The sequence below is a fragment of the Monodelphis domestica genome, chromosome 8, assembly GCF_027887165.1.
Source record: "Monodelphis domestica isolate mMonDom1 chromosome 8, mMonDom1.pri, whole genome shotgun sequence".
Taxonomy (NCBI): Eukaryota; Metazoa; Chordata; class Mammalia; order Didelphimorphia; family Didelphidae; genus Monodelphis; species Monodelphis domestica.
The window spans coordinates 169,506,231-169,529,898 of record NC_077234.1 but is presented as its reverse complement, the minus strand read 5'-3'; the positions used below and the strand labels follow the sequence as shown (position 1 = coordinate 169,529,898).

The 23,668-nt window shown below is 33.7% G+C and overlaps 1 protein-coding gene across 2 annotated transcripts in view; it reads right to left on the bottom strand.

Moving 5' to 3' along the window:
- Positions 1 to 23,668, bottom strand: part of ERCC5 (ERCC excision repair 5, endonuclease) — a 39,495-nt gene that overhangs the window by 1,995 nt on the left and 13,832 nt on the right. The window contains exons 8-14 of one of the 2 annotated variants that reach the window (XM_056807303.1): positions 22,091 to 23,245; positions 20,676 to 20,932; positions 19,939 to 20,058; positions 18,433 to 18,646; positions 14,696 to 14,840; positions 10,139 to 10,339; positions 8,619 to 8,703 (exon numbers count right to left, since the gene is read on the bottom strand). In XM_056807303.1, coding sequence (XP_056663281.1) covers positions 8,619 to 8,703; positions 10,139 to 10,339; positions 14,696 to 14,840; positions 18,433 to 18,646; positions 19,939 to 20,058; positions 20,676 to 20,932; positions 22,091 to 23,245 — 2,177 coding nt within the window. The remainder of the gene's footprint in view (positions 1 to 8,618; positions 8,704 to 10,138; positions 10,340 to 14,695; positions 14,841 to 18,432; positions 18,647 to 19,938; positions 20,059 to 20,675; positions 20,933 to 22,090; positions 23,246 to 23,668) is intronic. The other variant, XM_056807304.1, reaches the window with a different exon arrangement.

Genomic DNA, 23,668 nt, shown 5'->3' with positions numbered 1-23,668 from the left:
AATAAATCTCCTAAAATATATTTTTATTATTGGCATTAATTTTAATTTTTACAAAGTACAATCTGTCCCGTTATCTTATAATCTTCTTGTGAAGTATATGTGATAAGAATAATAACTTCTTTAAAAAAAATCTGAAAAAAAAAAGAGTCAAGATGGTAGAGTTGAGGAATCACTATAGTAAGCTCTCCCAATACTGCCTTATAAACAACTTTAAAATTAATGCCTCAAGTCAATTTCTGGAGTGGCAGAGCCAACAAAAGGCCAGATTGAGACATTTCTCTAATCCAAGGCAATTTAGGAGGTCCATAATGAGGAAATCTGTTTCACCAAGGTGGTGCTGCCTCAAAGTACCTGTGATGACCAACCAGTTGCAGGCTATGGAAGCAGACAGCAGCAACTGCATAAGTTTTGAGAGTTGCTCAAAGCAAAGACAAAAAGAGCATTGTACAACTGAGCAGGAGTAGATTACAGGGGACCCCAAACTGACACTAGTCAAGGACTAGGCACAATTTGGCAACTTCACTTTCCATTTGAAGTTCTTGATGATCATAGTTCCAGAGCAGAGAGAAGGGCTTTGGGTCAAAAGGGATAAAGGGCCCTTCCTGGGAAAAGACCAGAGTACAGATCAGAAGAGCAGTGGCCATACCTCTTCCTGGATCACTCCATCTTGGAAACACCAAAAACTTCCAAAATCCTAGAACTAGCCCTAAAAACAGAAACTTTAAAAAGCCTGATGCTTAAGAAAATGCCTCTTCCACCTTGCCCCAGGTGAATAGAGCCCAAATGAAACGTAAATATCAAAGTCAAGGAAAAGTCTAGGAAAAAATAAGAAAACAACAAAAGAACCTGACCATAAAAATATACTACAGTGACAGAAAGATGACTCAGAAGGCCATAATGTCAAAACAACCACAAGCAATGCATCAAAGGGGAAAAAATGTGGATATAAGCCCAAAAAGCGTTCCTGCAAGAGCTAAAAAATGATTTTGAAAATCAAATAAGAGTAGTAAAAGAGAAATTAGAAAAAGAAAGTAACAAAAAAGACAATTAACAGTTTGGTAAAAAAGGCACAAAAAATACTGAAGAAAATAACATCTTAAAAAATAGAACTGTTCAAATGGTAAAAGAGATACCTCTTCACTTAAAGAACTAAAACTCCTTAAAAAAAATGTCCAAATGCAAAAAAAGGTACAAAAGCTCACTGAAGAAAATAATTCCTTTAAAAATTGCAAGTGGAAGCTAATGACCTCATGAAATATCAAGAAACAATAAAATAAAACAAGAAAAATAAGGGGGTGGGGGTGGAATAGAAGAAAATGTTAAATATCTTCTTCAAAAAACAAATGCTCTAGAAAAGAGAACAAAAGGAGTTCACTTGTAAGAACTATGGAACTGCCTGAAAACAATGATCGAAGAAAGAACCTAAATGTTACATTTTAAGAAATTATAAAGGAAAACTGAGCAAATATCCTAGAACCAGATGAAAAAACAAAAACTAAAAGAATATAGAGATATGAAAATGAAAATTCCCAGGAATATTATAGCCAAATTATAGAATCCCCAGTAGAAAGAAAAAAATATCAAGCAGAGAGAAAGAAAGCATTCAAATACCACAGAACTAAAGTCAGGATTGCACAAGATTTCTCAGCTCCCACATTAAAGGAGAAGAGGACATTCCAAAAAGGCAAGGGAGCAAGGACTACATGCAAGAATAACCTACCAAGAAAAGTTGAGTATAATCCTTCAGGGAAAAAAATAGACATTTAATAAGAGAGAAGACCTTTAAACATCCCTGATAAAAAGACCAGAGAGGAACAGAAAATTTGACCATCAAAATGCAAGACTTGGGAGAAGCAGACAAATTTAAACATGAAAGAGAAATCAAAAGAGACTCAATAAGGTCAAAATGTTTATATTCCCATATAGGAAGAAGATACAAGTAATTCCTAAGAAATATGTGATCATTAAGAGTAGTCAGAAGGACTTTACATAAATAGGAGACACAGGAGTGTATTGATTACATTGGGATAGCTTTTTTTAATGGATGAGCAAGAAGGAGAGATGCACTGGAAGGAGGAATGAAGAAGTAGGGAAAATATCTCACATAAAAAAGTCATGCAAGGAAAATGGGGAGGGACAACACTTGAACCTCACTTGCACCTAAATTGATTCAAAGAGGAAACCTTTTGAGGGGAGAGAGAGAGAAATAGAAGAAAATAGGATGGAGGGAAAGATACAATTAGTAATTATAACAAAACAGAAGCAGAACAGATGAGAAACTAGAACCCAATAATATGTTGGTTTATAAGAAACATACTTGAAACAGATACACAGAATTAAAATGAGGAACTGGAGTAGAATCTATTATCCTTTAACTAAAGTAAAAAAAGGCAGGGGTAACAATCATGATCTCAAAAAAAAAAAAAGCAAAAAGGGATCTACTTAAAAGGGATAAGCAAGGAAATTTCATCTTGCTAACAGTTATATATATATACATATATATACATATATATGTATATACATACACATACACCCCAAATGGCACAGCATCAATGTGTGTTAATAGCATAGTACAAGCACCAACATACATAACACCTAAAACTTAATGGCACAGCATCCAAATTCTTAAAGAGCTAATGAGTTAAGGAGGAAACAGACAGTAAAACTATACTAGTGAAGGTCCTCAACTTTTCCCTTTCAAAACTAGATTAATTTAACCAAAAAATAAAGAATTTAAAGAGATGAACAGAGTATCAGAAAAGTTCGCTATGAAAGACCTCTAGAGAAAAGTGAAAGGGAACAAAAAGGAATATATTCTTTTCTAAGCTATACATGGCACTTTCACAAAAACTGACCAGGTATTAGGGGATTAAAAACCTTGCAACCAAATACAAAAAAGCAAAAATATTAAATACTTCCTTTTCTGATCATAATGCAATAAAATTATATTCACTAAAGTTCTATAAGAACAGATTAAAAATTAATCGGAGGGGGCAGCTAAGTGATTGAGGGGATTGACAGCCAGGCCTAGAGAGATAGGAGGTCCTGGGTTGAAATCTGGCCTCAAACAATGCCTAGCTATATAATCCTGAGCAAGTCACCTAAACCCCACTGCCTAACCCTTGCCACTCTTCTAACTTGGAACCAATATTGATTCTAATGTGGAAAGTAAGGGTTTTTTTCAAAAAATCAGAAACTAAATAATCTAATCCTAAAGAATTAGTGGGTCAAAGAACAAATGATAGAAACAATCAATAATTTTACTATGAAAATGACAACAATAAGAAAACACATCAAAATTTAAGTAAAATAAATACATCAATTTAAGAAAGCAGATCTAGGAATAGGGGGATACAAATTTTAAAAAGTAGAAAAAGAACAAATTTTAAATCCCCAATTAAACATCAAAATGGAAATCCTGAAAATCAAATGAGAGATTAATAAAATTGAAAGTAAAAAAGACCACTGAACTAATAAATAGAAACTAAGAGCTGGTTTTATGAAAAACAACAACAAAAAGTAAACTACTGTTAAATTTGATTTAAAAAAAAAGAAAATCAAATTATCAGTATCAAAAATGAAATGGGTGAATGAACTATCAATGAAGATGAAATTTTAAAAAAATTATTATGAGTTATTTTGCATACTTACATGCTAATAAAAATGACAATCTAAGTGAAATGGATGAATATTTACTAAATTACAAATTACCCAGATTAGAAGAAAGTTAACAGAATACTTAAATAGTTGTATTTTAGAAAAAAAATTGAACAATCCATTAATGATCTTCTTAAGAAAAAAATCCCTAGGACAAGATGGATTTACAAGTGATTCTACCAAATATTTAAGGAACAATTAATCCTGATACTTATATAAACTTTGAGAAAAAATAAGGAATAGGAGACCTACCATATTTCTTTTAGGACACAAATGTAATTTTGATTTCTAAACTAGGAAGAGTAAAGACAAAGAAATAAAAATATAGGTCAATTTCCCTAATGAATATTGATCCAAAATTTTTTCATGAAATACTAGCAAGGAGATTATAGCAATATATGCAAAAATCATACACTGTGACCAGGTGGGATTTATGGAAATTGGTTCAATATTTGGAATGCAAAACTAGTTCAATATTTGGAAATTTTAAGCATAAGTAACCACATTAATAATAAAAACAACAAAAATCATAACTGTTAAACAGATACAGAAAAGGCATTTGACAAAATACAATACCCATTTCTATTAAAAACTTTAGGAAGTATAGAAATAAATGGAGTTAAAATGATAAGTAATATCAATCTAAAATCAAGAACAAACATTATTTATAATGAGGATAAATTAGAATTGCCTTCCTAGTAAGATCAGAAACAAAGCAAGGATGTCCATTATAACCACTATTATTCAACATTGCATTAGAAATGTCAGCTATGAAGGCAAAAAAAAAGATAAAAAGAAAAAAACTCAAGAAATAATCAGTAACAATGAAGAAATAAACTATTGCTCTTCATAGAAGATATGATGGAATACTTAAAGTACCCTAGAGAATCCACTAAAAACTAAATGATTAACAATTTTAGCAAAATTGCAAGATTTAAAATGAACACACAAAAATCATCATTTCTCTATATTACCAACAAATTCCAGCAATAACTTCCAACAATATAAAATATTTGGGGGTCTACTTGCTAAAGACTCAGGGAGGAACTATATAAACACAATTACAAAACATTTTTTTACACAAAGATCTAAAAAACTAAAATATTAATTACTTATAGACAGACCGAGTCAATATAATAAAAATAACAATTCTGAATAAATTACTTTATTCAATGCTATACCAATAAAACTAACAAAGAATTATTCTGTGGAGCTAGAAAAAAATAATAAACTTTATCTGGATGAACAAGAGGTCAAGAATATAAAAGGAATCAATGAAAAAATGTAAAGGAACATAGCCTAGCAGTACACATTTCAAATTATATTACAAAGTGGTCATCATCAAACCAATTTCATACTGGTGAAGAAACAGAGTGGTGGATCAGGGGACTAGATTAGGTACATAATATCTAGTAATAAATAACCTGGTTTTTAATAAACCCAAAGATCCAAGCTTTGGGGTTAAGAACTCATCATTTTATAAAAATTGCTGGAAAACTAGAAAGCAGTTTGGCAGAAATTAGGTATAGACCAACATTTCACAGCAAGTGCCAAGATAAGGTTTAAATGAATACATGATTTAGACATAATTTTGGCAAGCATGAAAAAATTTACCTGTCAGGTAAGGTAAGAATTTATGAACAAACAAAAGAGAGAGTATTACAGAAGACAAAATGTATAATTTTTATTCCATTCTAATAAAAAGGGGTTACACAAATAAAACTAATGTAGATAAGACTATACTGAAAGCAAAAAACGTGGCATGGGGGACAGGAATTTTATAGCAAGTTTCTCTGATAAAGGGCTCATTGTTTAAATATAGAGAGAAATGATTCAGATTTATAAGAAAGCAAGTCATTAGAGGTGTAGCTGGGTAGCTCAGTGGACTGAGAACCAGGTCTAAAGACAGGAGGTCCTAGTTTCAAATCCAATCTCAGGCATTTCCTAGCTGTGTAACCCTGGGCAAGTCACTTATCCCCTATTGCCTAGCCCTTACCACCCTTCTGCCTTGGAACCAATATATAGTATTGATTCTAATGTGGAAGATAAGGGTTTAAAAAAAAAAGAATACAAGATAAATGGTCAAAAAATGTGAACAAGCAGTTTTCAGATGAAGAAATCAAAGCTAATTATCAATATAAAAAATGCTCTAAATCACTATTGATTAGAGAAATAAAAATGAAGACAACTTTGAGTTACCACCTCATGCTTATCAGATTGGCTAATACTAAAAATAAAAATGAAAAATGTTGGAAAATATGTGGGAAAATTGGAAACATTCATGTATTGTTGGTAGAGTTGTGAAGTGATACAACTGCTGAAGAATTATGTGCAAATATGTCAAAAGTACTATAAACCTACACATAACCATTAACCCAGAAGAGCTACTACTAAATCTGTAATCCAAAGAGATTTTTTAAAAAATAAAAAGGGGAAAAGATCTATATGTAAAAAACATTCATAACAGCTCTTTTTCCAGTGGATTGAGAGGATATTCATAAATTGGAAAATGACTGAACAAGTTGTGTTATATGATTGCAATGAAATATTATTGTTTCATATGAAATAAGTTGAATGGCTTTATGAAAACCTAGGAAGTCATATAAACCATCTCAAAGTGAAGTAAGCAGAACTAGAAGAACATTGCATACAGTAATAATAACATTTTAAGTAATATCAACTGTGAAAGAATTAACTATTCTGATCAAGACAATGATCCAAAATCATTGGATTCATGAAGAAAAATATTATGCACCTCCAGAGAAAGAAATGATAAACTGTACTCTATATTGTTCTTATTCTTTTTTTGCAAATGGTTGATATGGATATGTTTTGCATGACTTTACATATACAATTAATATTAAATTGCTTGTCTTCTCCATGTGGGAAGGAAATCACTTTAAAAGACTGATATATATTAATTTAAGGTCGCCAAGGAATTCAGCTATGTAATTCCTTAATGAAAACTCAAGTCAGCAGTCAACCTTTTATGGAGTTTAATTACAAACAGGAGGAAGAAAGATATTAGAGAGAGAGAGAGAAAAGGGAGAGAAGGGAATAGGGCTTAAATACCCCTTCTGTTTAGGCTGGGCCAAAAGGCCCAAGCCCTTAGATAGCTGAGGCAAAGAAAAGAGATCAGTCCCTATCACTCACGTGACCAAAATGGAGAAACAGTCTCAGGGGCCTCCACCTTCAGCCTCCTTCAGAGCCAGCCTTCTCAGAGCACCACCTCTCAGAGCAAAACCTCTCCAACCACCCTAGTCCTCAGACCCTGCTATCTTTAAGGAAACCATCCAAGTTCCCTCCCCTCAGTTCTCACATCTACCAATCACTGTCCATGTCTTCCCTGTGCCAATGGTGGCTCTAGCTTAACCCAGGACCGCCCAGAGGTCTGTGGCTTTGCACATGTCTGTTGAAGGTCATATTCTCAAATAATTAAATCTTGATCTATGCTGCAGCCCTTCCTAAATCCTGTTAGGACTGAGTAGGGTGGAAATTGTATTTTCCAAGACCTGGTTCTGTCATTCCAAGTACCTCTATTATATCAATTCTAAAATCAATCATGACTCAAAGAACTTCCTGTTCTATGCTTAAGCATAGGTCAAAGCCCTTTCCATTGTTCAGCAAAAGGTTTCTGTCCTAAAGTAATCTTAAGTAGGGAGGAGAAGGATCCTCCCATGCCAAGGGGGTTCACATTCCAATAGTCTATCAGTAGGAAATTTTTCAAGTATGAAATTTCCCAATGGTGAAATTTCCAACATCAATGAACGAGAAAGGGTCAGAGGGAAGAAGAAAATTTAGAACCAAAAAAAAATTTTAAGTCAGTTAAAAATAAATACCTTTTTTAAAAAAAAAAAGAGGGAATTATAGAAAAATCAAGACACAATTAGTTTGATTTTAAGTAAAGTCATCTTAGAAAACATCACTTTTTTATGAATAGCTTCTTTTTAAGCATATGAAAATCAAACTCAACTCATACTCCACACAAATCTCTTCTGAGTAAGTAGATTATAAATTGCTTTGTTTCTATTTCTATAAGCCTAAATTTGCTTCTCCATAAAATTAGGGAACTGAATCAGATGATCATAAAAGTGTATATGTTATAAACCTTAAGTTATGAATATAGGTACAACTGAGAGGGTCAATATACCAAATCATTATTAACACAAGGATATGCATGAATTTATCAAATCAATTTCCCCAATGGGAACCTTGAAAAAGAGACAAAAGAAAAATTTAATCTACTTTCCAATTTCATGTTAAGCCAGTACTGAGAGTCAATAATTATAGTTTTCCAATGTTTTCTTATATAAAACTTTCATAATTTTTAACTGTATATAATAGAGACCAGACCTTGAATTCACTGATACATGGAACTCTTGGGTGATGAAACTCCCAATATATCAAAGCAAATCTCTACCTTCTCTGAAACTAAGTCATAGAGAACTACCTACATAAAAGTATCTCATCCAAAATGCATATTGATTTAGAAAACTTCAAATTAACATTATTTATGTTGTATTGTATTTTTATTTATTTTGTTATACATTTCCCAATGACACCTCTGGCCTAGAGCCCTGAAATATTAAAGGTCTCTTAGTTGGGATGTATTAGAATCATGTTGCTGAAGAAATAGCCAGGCCTGCAGGAGGGGCTGCTCTGTTCCCTGCCTGAGGACATTTTTTGCATGTTCTGCCCCTCTGTCCAACACACAGGTGACTTAAAGATGCAGTTTGGGCAAATGATCACTAAAAGGTTCACCAACACTGTACTAGAAGCAGAAAGTCTTTCTGGCTCAAGCCCAACTCTCTCTCCACTGTACAACAACACTGTCTCAGATAGTCAGTGAAATAATTCAGAACAGTAAATTGATATTTTCTCCATTTAAAAATTCATATAGTCCTTTTGAGTTCATTTGAGCTTTCTACTCATTAAGCAAAATAGTCCACCATAATCATTACCTGCTGTGCATTCAGCTGTTTTAGTACAGGTAACAAAGATTCATCTGTCTTTGTTCTATTCCAGCCAAAGTAACGCTGACAAAACATTCAGGTTGTTAAGGCTTTAAATTCCTTTAAGAAAATTATTTTACAACAAAGTGATCAAGAGAAGGCCCTACAATATCAAATCACAATTATATTTTAAAATATCAAATGTTATGTTTTAAAATAACAAAACACAGCTATATTTTAAAATATGGCTTGGACAATCACAATAATAACTGTCAAGATATAATTAAGTTAAATAAGACTCTCACTAAGTATCTGATATCACTTTCTACCTAAAGACTTTTAAAATAAAATAAATCCAACTGTTATTATAGTATCAAAATTTCCAGATTTCAACTAGTAGTAACTATGGAATAAAGATTTTTCAGAATACCAATTTTCCTTAAAAGAAAAGTAAAACAAAACAAGTTTTTGTAAGGAATGAAAGGTTCTTGTACCAATCTTTCTCACAAAATTAATAATAATCGGCCATTGACATGCTTCCTTTCAATTTCCATTTATCATCTTGAAGAATGCTTCCTTCGGCTCAGACCAGATAAGTCTCACAAATACAAACAATATACTTGAGATACAATCTATTGTTAGGCATTGATTTGTGTAACACTGATTAATAAAATGAATAATGTTCATATATTTTATAAATAACTTCTAAAACCCAATTTACATATTTCATTGGGTCAAAAGCCAATAGCCCCTACATAGGATTGATACTGACATTTCACTAAACATTTAGTTATAAATGTGTCATTATTCATCAAAAGTCTTATAAGTCTTTGCTTGATGGGTGGCTCACTCAACAACAGGTAAGGCACCAGTTAAGGAAGACAATCTTGAAGTATGAAACTCTTAATAGACAGGTTCATATCAGAGGTCTTGGGTTCAAATTCTAGTTCTGATATTTGCCATTCTGATATTTGACTTTGAGCAGATAATTTTACACTCTAGGCTTCAGTTTCTTCATGTGTAAAAAGAAGAAGGGACTGACCTGGATGACATTCTGAAGACATTTTCAGTTCGAAACCTATGATTCTATGAATAACCTCAATGCCTAGTAAGATCAAGAAATGAAAAAGCCTGATGAGTCCAATATAGCCATCTGATAACGTTTTCTTCCTAATATCATTATAGTTCAGTAAACATGTATATTCCTAATTGATTTAGCACTCTTCCTTTTCACAGAGAGCATACTGATAACATGAACAAAATCAGCATATTTTGGTATTCTTTTGGAATAAACCATACTTAAACAGAATAAGCATAGTCATATATGTAACTGTATATCACTTTAGATTTCTAATTTCAAAAAAGGTACTTATTTTGCAGTAAAATTATAATCTTAAGTAAAAGATGCAAAGAAAAACCTAATTTAGGTTTACTTCCTATGAATTAAATATGTCTGAAGTCACAAAATAAAATCACATGAAATTTTGGTTCATTGCCCCTTGATAATATGTTAAGCAGGAAAAGGATATTCTCTAATTTTTTCAAGATCTGGTTTTCCCCATAAGAATGCTCCCTTTGAGTCATCCACCACAGGTTTCAGGTAAGCTTCTGCAACAGCTGGGTTAGGGAAACCAGGAGAAAGTTGTAATTGCCGCAATTTCTTTTTCACCTTTGTGTCATGGGGATTGGGTCTTATTTTCTTAATCTTCTGAGCTTCATTCCACCATTCTCTAAAGAACAAATAAAAATGGCATTCATAAAACACTCAATAAATCACAGTATATTTCTTTTTATTGGCATTTTAATTTTTTTCTTCCATTCCAAATTCTCTCCCTCCCTATAGCTCCTCCCCCATCCACTAAGAAAGCAAGATATACAGTATCCATTACACATACATATTTCTACATTCACAATTTTTTTATTCACATTTATTCTCCCCTGCAAAACCTAAGAAAGAAAAAATTCAAGAAAAATGTATTTGTAATCAGGTCTCATTTTGCCATCTTAGATTTTATTCAACCTCTCTTCTGGTGGTGCTCAAAAGGGAACTCACATTTCACAATCTGCAGCAAAGTGAGGACCATAAAAGCATTAGCTTCAACATTTGTCTGGCTCTTCTTTAACTATAACAAAAATGCTTACCTCCCAAACCCAATGGCTGAGGCAAGCACTAGGCAAGAATGAAAATATTTATTAACTGAAAGGGAAACACGAAATCATCTTTCAGTCTTGCAAATTATCTATATCAATCTCTATCTTCCTTGGAGACATGAGAGTTATGTGTTCTGATAACTTTATACATAAGTATTCACTAATGTGCTCTGTGTTTAAGGTACTTTCAATTTTAAAAAATGAGATAATATGCATAGTGACAGCAGCATTCAGGAAAAAGTACAGGTACAGGAAAAAGGTCAATTTGGGGTCTGAGGGCCTAGGCTTAAAATTTGGCACAGCCACTTACTGTTTCTGAAGTCTTATGCAAGTCATCTCACATTGTAGGTCCTGTTTTCTCATCAATGAAATGGGGGAGGACAAATTGATTTCTAAAATCCTTTCCCACTATAAAATATGTAATTTGGAGCAGCAAGGCGGCTCAGTGGATTGAGAGCCAGGCCTAGAGATGGGAGGCCTTAGGTTCAAATTTAACCTCAAACATTCCCTAGTTGTGTGATCCTGGAGAAGTCACTTAACCCCCTTTGCCTAGTCTTTACCATTCAATAAACAATATTGATTCCAAGACAGAAGGTAACGGTTTTAAAAAATAATAATAAAATAAAATATATAGTTCTATTTTTTTTAATCTCGTAATTTATAAAGACAGAGGCTAAGCTAACATGACAATCAGTAATTAGTATCTTTCTTTATAAAAGGAAAATGGGAAATTAAACTATCTCAAAAAAATGTTATGATACTCAAATATATCAAACTATGTGAAATTTAAACTAAAGCTAAAGATCAAAAATTAATATGTTAGACTTTAAAAAAAAAAACTCAAATCCCTGCCATATAAAGCCTACTGTTAATAGTAAAATTTTCTCAAAAAATTAAGTAAGAAAATTTGAAAATTGATATAATAAGGTTTCTAGCCCCTTTCTAGTATAGTTGGTTTCTTTTTTTTTTTAAACCTTACCCTCTGTATTAGGATCAACACTAAGAATAGTTTCTAAGACGGAAGGGCTGTACTCTTACAGGCAACTGGGGTTAAGTGACTTGCCCATGATCACAACTAAGAACTGTCTAAATCACATTTGAACCCAGGTCCTCCAAACTTCAGGGTCTGACATTCCATCCACTGTGCTATCTAGCTGCCCTAAATCCACTGTTAAAAATTTTTTCTGAAGTAATTAGGTCAGAAATCTGAAAAATAAAATACTAAGGTTCCAGCTCCTTTCTTTCCAGTATAGTTAGGCTCTAAAGAGTCACTCCATTATAGGGGTAAAGGAGGTTTAATCTCTTACTTAATTATTTTCTTATTAATCTCTTATTTAAGCAGAAAGGGAAATGGTTTAGAGAAGATAACCATCATGTTATACATAATATAATTTGTGAACATCTAGGCTATTTATCTAATAGATTAATGATTTCAGAAGATAAAGGAAAAATTAGAATCATGAATAAGGCATAAAAATTTGACCACATTGAATGAAAAGCATCTTTTAAAATTCTTTTAAGAACGTCTTAAAAGGTATTTACATATTGAGTAAAATGGGACACACAAGGAATGAAATAATGCTGGGAGCCATCGGCCAAGACACCTTGACAAAATCATTCATGGTAGCTAAGGAAGCCATGGAGTGACCCTTGGAAATATCTGATTGCCCACTCAGTCACCCTTGCATGACCTCTCTCATTAACAATCCATACCTATGGAATTGACATGATTACTATTTCCCCTAGTCTCAGAAGGAATAATGCAAGAGCAAAATACCTTTTTCCCCAAAACATCAACAAAAGATCAATCCCAAAAGACTACAATGGGTTAACTTTTACTTAGGTACATAATTCCCAGCAAAACCATAGCTACAAGCCAAGCCCAGAACTTTCCCACTCACAGAAACTTATTCTCATGAAGCCAGCATACAAATCAATCATAAAGGCCCATACAAAATGTGCAGGTACACCAAGCTTCATCATGCCTCAATGACTTGATTCTTCCCCTTAAGAAACTCCCTAGTAAACCCTGAGAAATGATCAGTCTAATATTAAATCTGAATTGTGTTCCCAGTACCTCTCAACTTCAATACATGACTATTGAATTGTCTTTAAGAACTTCTGATTGATTATTTCTTTTTATTAAAAGTAATAAGTAAATTTCCTTGATTGTTTGTAAACTCAAAACTCCTCACAAGGTGATGAGAAAATTAAGCCACTTGTGATGAAATCATTTATCTTGCGTGAAACCTTTATTCTATCAAGAATCTATAATCACAATACAAGAATATAGAATGTTAATCAAGTGATTTGTTAAAAGTTAATGTATCACTTTTCCAATTATCTCTATTTAGACATTTGTGTTAGGTAATTTATCTGTGTGCCAAGAAAATGGGTATAAAAATAAACATCAGGCCTGGGGATGGTGGAGCAGCTATCAGATGCAAAGCATACACAAGGCCACAAAATATACAGCTGTCTTCCGTTTGTTATTTTCTTGACTGATTGTTTGCCACTTGTCTGGAACCCCTGGAGTTGCAAGTGAGGCTTGACCTTACCCATGACAATATAATCAGACTAACTCAATGAGACAATAAATAGTATAAATCTATTACATAGCCTATTTATGTTAGAATTCTCAGCAGTAACAATCATGGCACCCCTATAGTTCTCCTTAAAGCTTATAAAGTGCTTTCCTCACAAAAATACTGACAGATAAGACATAATCATCCCTGTGATCCACCTATAACAGCTAGACCTACATCAGTTTCAGAACTAGAACCTAAATGCAGGTGTTTTGATTCTAAATCTAATTATAATACAGCACACTAAAGAAAAGTGTTCCAAAGTGGTAATGGACTTATGTCATAGATATTCAGTGGCAAGCACACTAAAAACAAAAACTTATTTGTGGGAGATAGAACTCCAGAATTTTAGGTCTGGATGAGGTATTATCTAGGCCAACAGTCTTACTGAGGTTTATCAATCAAAAATTTCAAGTTCAATTTTTATTTCTAATAATCTAAATATCATCATCAATCTAAAAATCAAATGTTTTAAAGAATGGAAGTTGATATGTGACATTAGCCATAGTTCTTTAAAATTAGTTAAGCATATCTGGCTACCTACAACAAATCTTAAACATACATCCTTGATTCTGCATGCTGCAGAGGTCCTGATGCTGCTCTAAAAACTCTTTAGTTTAGTCTATCAGTCTAGGAAAGTGTTGGTAAATCTCTTAAGAGATTACATGCCCAAACTGGACCTTTAAGCCACCTGTGAGTCCCCCACATTTTCCCAGATAGTAGGAAGGAGGGGGGGGGTATGAAAATTATCCTCTGGTGTGGTAGAGATGGGGAATGGAACAGCCCCCTCCAGCACTCTGGGGCACACATATCACATCTTCACCAATATGGAACTAGGAAATCCTAAATTACACCATTGGACACACTGGCTCCCCTAAATGACAAACAGCAATAGGAAGGAAAGGCAGACAGGAAAGAGAAATTCACTAGGGCATTACACACCAGAGGCCCATTTCTTCATTGTGACATTCCTCAGGATAAAAAAAAAGTTGGTCCACCTTCATCCAGTCACCTTTCCCTTTTATGTGTGCATGCACTCACACACACACATCCACACCCACTCACTAACACAAAGTGACTCTTTCAAACTCAAATGCAAACAAGGTAATTTCCTCTTACCTCTGGATAACAATCATCTTTGAGGATTTCATTAAGCAATTTGAGATACATTTGTATTCTCAATGCTATTTCTCTCTCTCTCTCTTTCTCTCTCTCTCTCTCTCTCTCTCTCTCTCTCTCTCTCTCTCTCTTTCTTTCTCTCTCTCTCTCTTTCAGTTAAAAACCATCAAAAAAAAAAGTCCATATATGTCTTTTATTTTAAAAAGTAAAGCACATTAAATAAGAACTCACGAAAATTTCAAGAGAGGTTCCAAGCCATGTCCAGGAAATTCATTAAGAATTTCCATGGCTGTTACACAGCCAACAGTTGGTATACCTTCCGTGTAATCACTTCCAAGCAAATAGGCCAAATTAATTAGTTTGCTCCGGTCCAAACCTATGATAGGAGACATAAATCAGTTAGTAAACATTTATTAAACTCCTAGTGTTGTAAGGATTAGCTCTTTGTTGCAAAGCAGGTGATCCTACAGGACAGAAACAGGGCCAAGATTCCAGAGCTCTGAAGAAGGCAGTTTCTGGCAGGCAGTTGCTTCTCTGGAGGAGACAGGGAGTTGGTGGAGTTGCTCTCTGGAAGAGACTTTTTAAGCTGCTAGGAGCCTGGGACTTTCATTCAAACAAGATTTCATCTTCTGGAAGTGGTAGAGAGTGGTCAACCCTCCACACAGGTGGACTGTGTGAATGAAACCAATTCTCCCCTTCCTCATTCTGTGTGCTGCTGCTGATTTCTATTGGGGACATTGATGTCCAAGAGGACATCAGTCTGTGAGACTTCCTTTGGCCCTTGTTCCTGTACCTACAATTCCTTCCCTAATTGTAATATAGTAATTAAGGATTAATTAGTATAGTTTAGAAAGTAGACTTATAGGTGGAGAAATCATTGATTAGTGGGATTTAGTACTCTGACTTAGAGGTTAAGATCAGATCTTCCCGATTCCCCTCCCTTCCTTCTCTTAGTTTAAATAAACAGTTAGTTACTTATATTTATTTATCTATGTGCTTATTATTCTATATATTATCAGTTGGCGGGTCAGTAGGCTGAACAGAATTGGCCTAAGTCAGAGTAGTTAGAAGGATCTGTAGGCCTGGCATTTGGAGTACCCTGTAGCATTCCATTTCCTTCTCAGCACCTGGTTGCTCTCCAAGGTGCTGCAACATAGTGGTAGTCTCTCGGTTTTGATTGACACTAGGGGGATTTAAAAATTAAAGAGGCAATTTAAAAGGACAAGTTAAAGGGTAAAAAGCACATGTAGTAGGGGGAATTTTTTTTTGCTTTTTTTTGTTTCTGTTCTCTTGGCTATTACTATTAGTACTTAAGGTGGATACTAACACCACATATCCTATCCTATATAACACCTACATATATACATACATATAGCATCATGTGAGGAGACATTTTTTTTTAATGGCTGTTTCCTATACATCCCTTATGAGATTTTAACAATATTTTCAAATTTGTGTTACTTGATATTGGGTTATAATGGATGGAACTGATTATGTCGTTAACACTCAGAATCATTTGTGCCTATGTACCTCTACTAAGCTTATGTTTGTTGGTGTTATATAAATGCAGAAAACTGTTTTTTTGGAAATGTTAACAAAATAAGAGCAATTGTATAATGGCTGACTAGAAATTCAGAAATGAAACAAATGTTAATGAAAGAAAAACTTGAAGTTATGGAACAATGTATGAAGGATGGAATGATATAAAACAATGATGTTAAACATGATTTACAGGAAAATGTTATGGATAAGGAAGTTAATGAAGTAAATGTTAAAAAACTATCCAGATTAGATAGAGAGAATGAAGAATTAAATAAGACCCAAGCTAATTTGTCTCCTCTCAGATATACACCAATTGTTACTCGAGATGAAGTATTTAAAATTAAGACCCATAAACTATTCACTCCTGAAGACCTAGAAACAATCAAGCATAGAACCCCTCACTTTTTTGATAATCCTAATATGGTCATAAAAGAATTACCGAGGGCGATTAAAATCTTTTACCTGGACTGTGCTGATTTTTTCTTGCTAATGGAGGAATTGCTTACTAAGAGAGAGAGAAACCAATTTATTGAAGAGACCAGGAATAATCTACCTTTGACCCCATGGCCAGAAGATTTATGAGGACATGGGCATGAATTCTGTTACTGATTATAGACAAATGAAGCAGGCCAAAAGATCAAGAATTGAAGTAATGAAAAGGCACTCTAGGCATCCCAATACATGGTCAAAATTTGAAAGTATAAAACAAAAGCAGAATGAAACACCAACTAGTTTCCTGGATAGAATTACAGAAGCAGCCAAATTAAATTTAGGACTCAATGTGTTAAGAGAAGACACCATTGCCCACATCAAAAGACTGTTTGTTAAAAATGGCTGTCCCAAGATAAAGCAATTTTTAAGAGCAATTGTCCAGACTGGGAAGAGCTAAAAAGAAAAGCGACATATCTATGTTTAGATAATGAAAATAAATCTTATGAAGACAAAGATACAGCGATTGTAGATTTAAGAAAGAAATTAAGGGATGCTGAGAGTAAAGCCAGAGGTAGTGAGATCAAAGAAATAAAAGCAGTGGCAGCACTTAGATCTGTGCAACCGAAAAAATCAATACATACCAAGAGAAAAGAGATCAGGGCACAATTATTATTCTATTGTAATATTTATTGGGAAAGGAAATGGGATTGAAAAAATGGGGATAATAGGAGGTTTGTATGGGGGTATGAAGTAGTTGAGGGGAGAGAGGGAATATTGCTCAGTGAAGCAAAGGAGAGATGCCCCCTGCTGAGAGGAAGCAGCAGGGGTCCGATACGGACTATTGGTCCTGGAATGACTGAACTGAAGTTCAGCTCCCTCTATGACCAGAAAAGATAGTCCACTTATATGACTGCGAATTCAAATAATGTAAAGATTATTAACTAGTTGGGATTGGAGTTTTTTCCTCAGCTTCAGAGTTGAGGCCAGCGGAGGGTTCTCCCACTCCTGTCTACTCTATATCAGTCCTGCTTAGTTTAATTCAGAATCTTAGCAGTAGACAGAAAGCAAACAAGAACAGTTCTGACCTTCAGAAGTAATTGGACCTGAATCTTCGGGCTGAACCAAAAGAGAAGCACACCACACCAGACTGGGTTGAACAAGTTCCTCTCTCCTCCAGCACCAGGAAGGAAGTCCAACCTGGCAGGCAGGAAGTGCTAGTCCCAAGACCCAACTGCCACTCCCGGCAGGAAGGAAGTACTAGTCACAAGACCCAACTGCCACTCCTAGTTGCCCCTTCCCCCACCAACCATTAGTCTAGTTTCCTTTTCACACTATATACTATTTCACTACTATGTGCCAAGTAATCTGTTATCTTCAAGATATCAATATTTTTACCATTTTAAAAGAGAAGTTGTTAATCAAATAAGCATTTCTAGATTATTTAAGAAAAATTTAACTGTCAATTTGTGATATACTAGCTCCAGAACTACAAGGTCCAGAACCCAACAGAATTAATCTGTTCCTCTAGTTCTACCATCTCTGGTTTCTACCCAGGTCTAATTGTGAGTCTTTTAAACAAGACTCCATGCCTTCACTGCCTAATCAGTCAAGTATTTAAACTGGAAAATGTTGATTTTCCAATTTTTCTTAAACTAGTTCCAAATATTATGATTATATAAAGCATACTATATAAAAATGTGTATGGCTGCATGAATATATGAAAGTTTATACACACAAAGCCACCACTAACACAAGGTCATTACATTAGTCACCAGAAAATAAATTATACTTTAAAGCCTTATGATTTTTTTTAGAAAGTAAACCCATGTACAACTCTCATCTTTAGATAATGAACTATCTAAGAAAAATAAATAAAACACTAGTCTCACTTTTTGAACCTTGCCCTAGAAGTACAATACAAAGATTTAATATTTAATAAATGTTTAATTAGTGTGAATAAACAAATATGTAAACACAACCCTTCAAGGTCTTACCTAGCTGGTTGTGGAAGTCAACATACTGGTAATATTCTACAAACTTGTCTTTACTAAAAAAATTTTTATACACATGCCGTGCTCCAAAAAGCCAAATATCACTATCATCAGTGATAGTTCCAGATGTCTGATCAGTCAGGTCCAAAATGGCACACTGAGCTTCTGCCTCCATAGGAGCTTCAATGTAAGGAATGCCAAATAATCGTAGTAGTTCCTATTGATAATGCAGAAGAGACTTATTGAAAAGCATACTAGCTTGCTTTGGGCTCAGTAAAATCCAAATTTTAAAGGTTTATATAATACAATTTCCCACACCACCATCTCCTGACAAATGCTGGCAATCTAGACCAGTTGCCTCTAAACTTTTTTGATTGTACACCTTTCTCAGTAAAACATTTTTGAGCATATAACCTAACATTTACTTGTTTATAAATAATATACATGTACTACTATAATAATAATCATGTAACAATTTAGACTGTTAGCCTGCATAGCTACTTGAGGTATTTGGACTGGATTAAGCAATAATCTCCCTTAGGGGTCCAAGTCTGAGGTAGCCATATAGAAAGCCCCTGGTAAGCAGAGTGAAGGAGTATTGAAAAGGATATTGTTATTGTGTTGCAGATTACGATGGCTGTGGGTGAAATAAGACCAGTTATCCCATTCTTCAACTCCTTGATCACATACCCTTTGGGATGTAGTTGTGGTTCCCTTTGGCTCATTCCATGGCCCCATTTTCAATAAAGGTTATGCAAGAAAATTTTGTTACCAACAGTATTTTGTGTTTTTTAAAGAGAAATGTGAATGTTTCAAAAATACATTTTATAAGAGAAATGGTCAAAACTAACAGAAGCTCAATTTCTTTTATTTTAAAAGATGTTACTTATGGATTTTTATACTAAAGATATTTAATAGGGTTAACAAAACTTTACCTGTTGCAATGTTTTACATAATGATTTTTGACAATTTCATTCTTCTGAGCTCCCATTTCTAGGTCCACCAACATATATAAACTTTCAAATAACCCATGGCCAAATGTACCTCATGAAATGCTGAAAGCCAAACTATTTCTCATAAGCCCCAGACCTCCAGATCAGGCTCTATCCCGCTATCAACCAGGACCCCAAGGCCTTACCAGTGTAGACATCTAACTACTTGCCTTTTCAAATGTATCAGAACCCTGTCCCAAGTTGCCCCATCTTTTCAACTACTAATGAGGAAACAATCCAATTAATACTGTAATTGCAGAAAGAACATGACAATCTCCTACAATATGGCTCTATTCCCCATACCTATCACTATCTAGGACCAAAAATCCTTCCTCTAGCCACCAATTCCATACATGTAGAATATAAGCTTTTGTGAGGCCAGGGACTGTCTCATTTTTATATTTGTATCCCAGCTCCTAGCAGTGTCTGACCTTTAGCAGATGCTAAATAAATATTCACTGACTGAAATAAAAATATGATAATTAAAAGGATTAGAATTACAACAGAATTAGCCTACCTGACTTTCCAAGAACATCTGGCCTGTTACAGTTGCAGCAATCCGTTCTTGTTGCTGTTTTTGAGCTTTCAGTGAATTCTGTTCTACTAAAAGATTGTTCTCCAGAGCTTCCAGTTCTTCCTGCATATGAATTATATTTTAAGTAAGAGAAGCCTAACTTAAAAATAACTAGGTGGTATAATATATAGAGTACAAGACCTAGAGTAAGGGAGACAAATTCGAATTTAGCTTCAGATACTTAATAGTTGACCTGAGGCCAGTCACAACCTCTGACTCAATTTCTTTATCTAATAAATGAAGATAATAATAGCATCTACTTCCTAAGGTTGCTTGGTAGGCAAGAAAATATTAATATTTGTAAAACTTTTTTGCAAACCTTAAAGCACTAAATAAATAAGAGTTCTATAAAGCTCTTGGCATAGTGCCTGACACATAATAAGCACTATCTAAACATCAGGTATTTTTTTAACTGAAATTACTAATGTTTTTTCTTCTTATAAGGAATTTCACTAGACTTTGTGAGAAAAACCATTATTTTTGGTTTATCTTCTTTAAACAAAGAACAAGGAAAAATGAAGTCAATCAGTGATGTAATCATTACATAAAAAAGGGATCAGCAAAAAAGAAATGAAGAAATATCCAATACCAAGTTGTGTGGATCCTGTAAGTCTTTGAAGACCAACTACTAACTTATAGTTCCCTTTAATAGCAAAGTAAAATATGATTAAACTCTTTACCAAATTAATATCTTCCCACTCATTGACCGTTTCATCTGTTTCTTTTTCAGTCCCTTCCTCTGGTTGCTTGGCTGACTCTATGTTTTCAGGAGAGTCTCTTAGGAGGTTCTCAGTAGCCCCAACAGGTCCTTTTCTCTCGGTGTCTATAGCCTCTTCTTCAGGCTTTTCCCCAAGTTCAGTGAGAGGTCTGAATACTTCATGAAAATCAGTCTGAAGTTCATCACTACTACTTTCATTGTCTACTTCAATGAAACTACCTGTTCCAAAATAAGGGTCATTTTTTTCAGCATTAATATTTGACAAATGAAACTATTTCAAAAACTACTTGCAAAAGCTTTCCCAAAATGATTTTTTTCTTAAAAAATTATATATTTTTATTCATGTGGCTGTTAATTATTTATAATTCTTTAAGAATTGTTAATATCCATTAATAACGACTCATACAGTAGAAAATGGCTCTTGCTTTTCTCTATTTAAATTAAAGAAATATCTGACACAAAGATTTCTCCTTAGTTGACAATCTCATTTCTTTAATACTTGTATTTGTTTCGTTCAAGTGAAAGTTCCTCAATTTCATGTAATTGAAATTATCTATTTTATATTTGTGATCACCTCTCTCCTTCCTTGGCATTCCTGTTAAGGGTTCTCTTCTAAATTTTTTTTATGTGACCATAAAAATTTTAATAATATATTCACTGAAGAAAATAAGAACTGAATTTCAATAGTGAAAGTTTAAGAGGAAAGCATTAAATGTGACAAATGAATACCAATTTCTCTCATACTTATATGAGATAGCAATTTGTCTTTTTTCAAATTGGAATCAAGTAATTTAGTCAATCATTTAAAAAGTAATTCATTTAACTTTATCAAACATTAATTTTAATCCTATATAGACAGAAATTTTTAAGGTTAAAACCAGTATTTTATTATTGATTTTTAATTCCCTTCAAAGGAATAAAACTCTGCTTCAATTTAGCTTTCCAAATTTCTATTATTCTCCTTTATTTATTCCAAGTTCCCAAAATTGGCCTTGTTCCAAAACTAGCTTTTTAGTATTCCATATCCCATTGACATAGCATGGAACGTACATCCTATGTGCCTGTACTTCTGGGAATAGGTTCCTTCAAAGCCCAACTGACACATCATTCCTAAAGTTTTTCCTGATCCCCTAAGTTCTTAGCACAATGTCTGGCACATAGTAAGCACTTAACAAAAGCCTGCTGCCTGTAATTTCTCTCAAATTGCTTTCTATTTATTTATCTGTATACATATCATATTCTAGTACATTGTTAATAATTTTGTGGAATTGAATTAATATTATCAACCTGTGTGAACTTATAAGTAGATGTTTACTTTAACATGTTTTTATATTCCCTTCTAAAGAACCTAAGGATAAAAAGAATGACAGCACCTACCATCAGATTCACTTTCTTCTGAGTTCATTTCTGTTAATGTCACAGTCTTTGCTGTTGCTGAAATTAAATCTTGAGCTACAGATTCATTCTTTTCACCATCTTGTAGAGTTTTCTGTGAATTTTCATGTTCACTGGGTTTATGGCTTACTATAGCATTTGCTGTAACAAGAGGACTTACTGCCAGCAAAGGAGCATTTACTGATTGTAAGTTATCTGCTTCTTGCAAAGAGTTAGTTTCAATTTCAGAAAAATTTTTATATTGTATTTCCTTATCACTTGAAACAACCAACATAGAGGAATCACACTTATTTGGAGATATGAAAATATCCTTTTCAAATTCAGGATTTTTATTATCTTCAGATACAACCCCTGTACTTGTCAATTGAATTGACATGTGTGGGACTTTTCTATCCTCACCTCCAGATTCACCAATATCTATGTTAACTGTACTCTCTGAATGAGTTGTAAGAATTGGTTCTTTTTCATTCTTTAAAGTAGATTTAATACTTGGCCCAAAGACTGTATTTGCTGAATGATTTACTGATCCTAGTTCTTCTAGATTCATAATAGATTCATTCTTTTCTAAAAGGATAGTTTTTAATGAATGAGTTATAGGTTCAGATTTGTGTTCATTCTTAACAGTGCATTCATTTCCTTGTATAAATATCATAGTTTCTGAAGGAGATACTGTTGGAAATTGTGTTTCTTTGCTTTTTCTGACTTTTTGGAATTCATCTTCTTCTTCTGTCCCATTTATAAGACTCTCTTTAACTTCTGACATTCCAATTTGAGAGTTTTTCCTCTCATCTGTTTTCATATCATCATCAAGAATTCCTTGAATTGCCAATAAAGTTCTAGGTGATACACAGCCTTCAACTACAGTAGTGGAGTTATGTGCTTTTTTCACTCTGAACTGCTTTTTATTTTCATTCTCCAGTTCTTCTTCTGAGCTACTTTCCATCATGGCAGCCTGGATAGCTAATAGGGTCCTTGGGGAGGGAGGGGCTTCTGAATCAGTATAAATATCTTTCTCTGCCTTCTGCTTCTCAAATGATGATGATGGTTTTGCATCAAAAGGATGTGGGCTACACATTTTACTAGAAGAAGGAAGAACTGATTTAGTATCCATTTCTTCAGTTTTCTTAGTCTGATTGCCTTAAAAAAAATTGAGATATTCAATATGTACCATCACAATATGACAACACAATTTAACATAATGAATAAAAATAGTTTATTCTGATAAATAATTTCAGTATCTAAGTTCATGAAAACAGCAATTAACATCTGAAATCCACATTCAATTACTTCAAAGAAAAATGAAGTAAAAAAATAGGAGCTGTCTCTTAGGTATACTTTTTAATCTCAACTAGGCAGTCTGCTCAGAGCTCTTTCTGAATCAGCTTAAGCATTATACATGTTTGTTAAATTAAACCCATTAGCAGTTTTACTAATTGTGATGTTAAGCACATAAGAATTCATTTAGATCATCAATTATACTCTTTTGGACTGCAATTTACAGAATTCACAGATGAAAGACAGATTTTGTTATTATAATTTCAGCTTGCCACCAAATTAAGG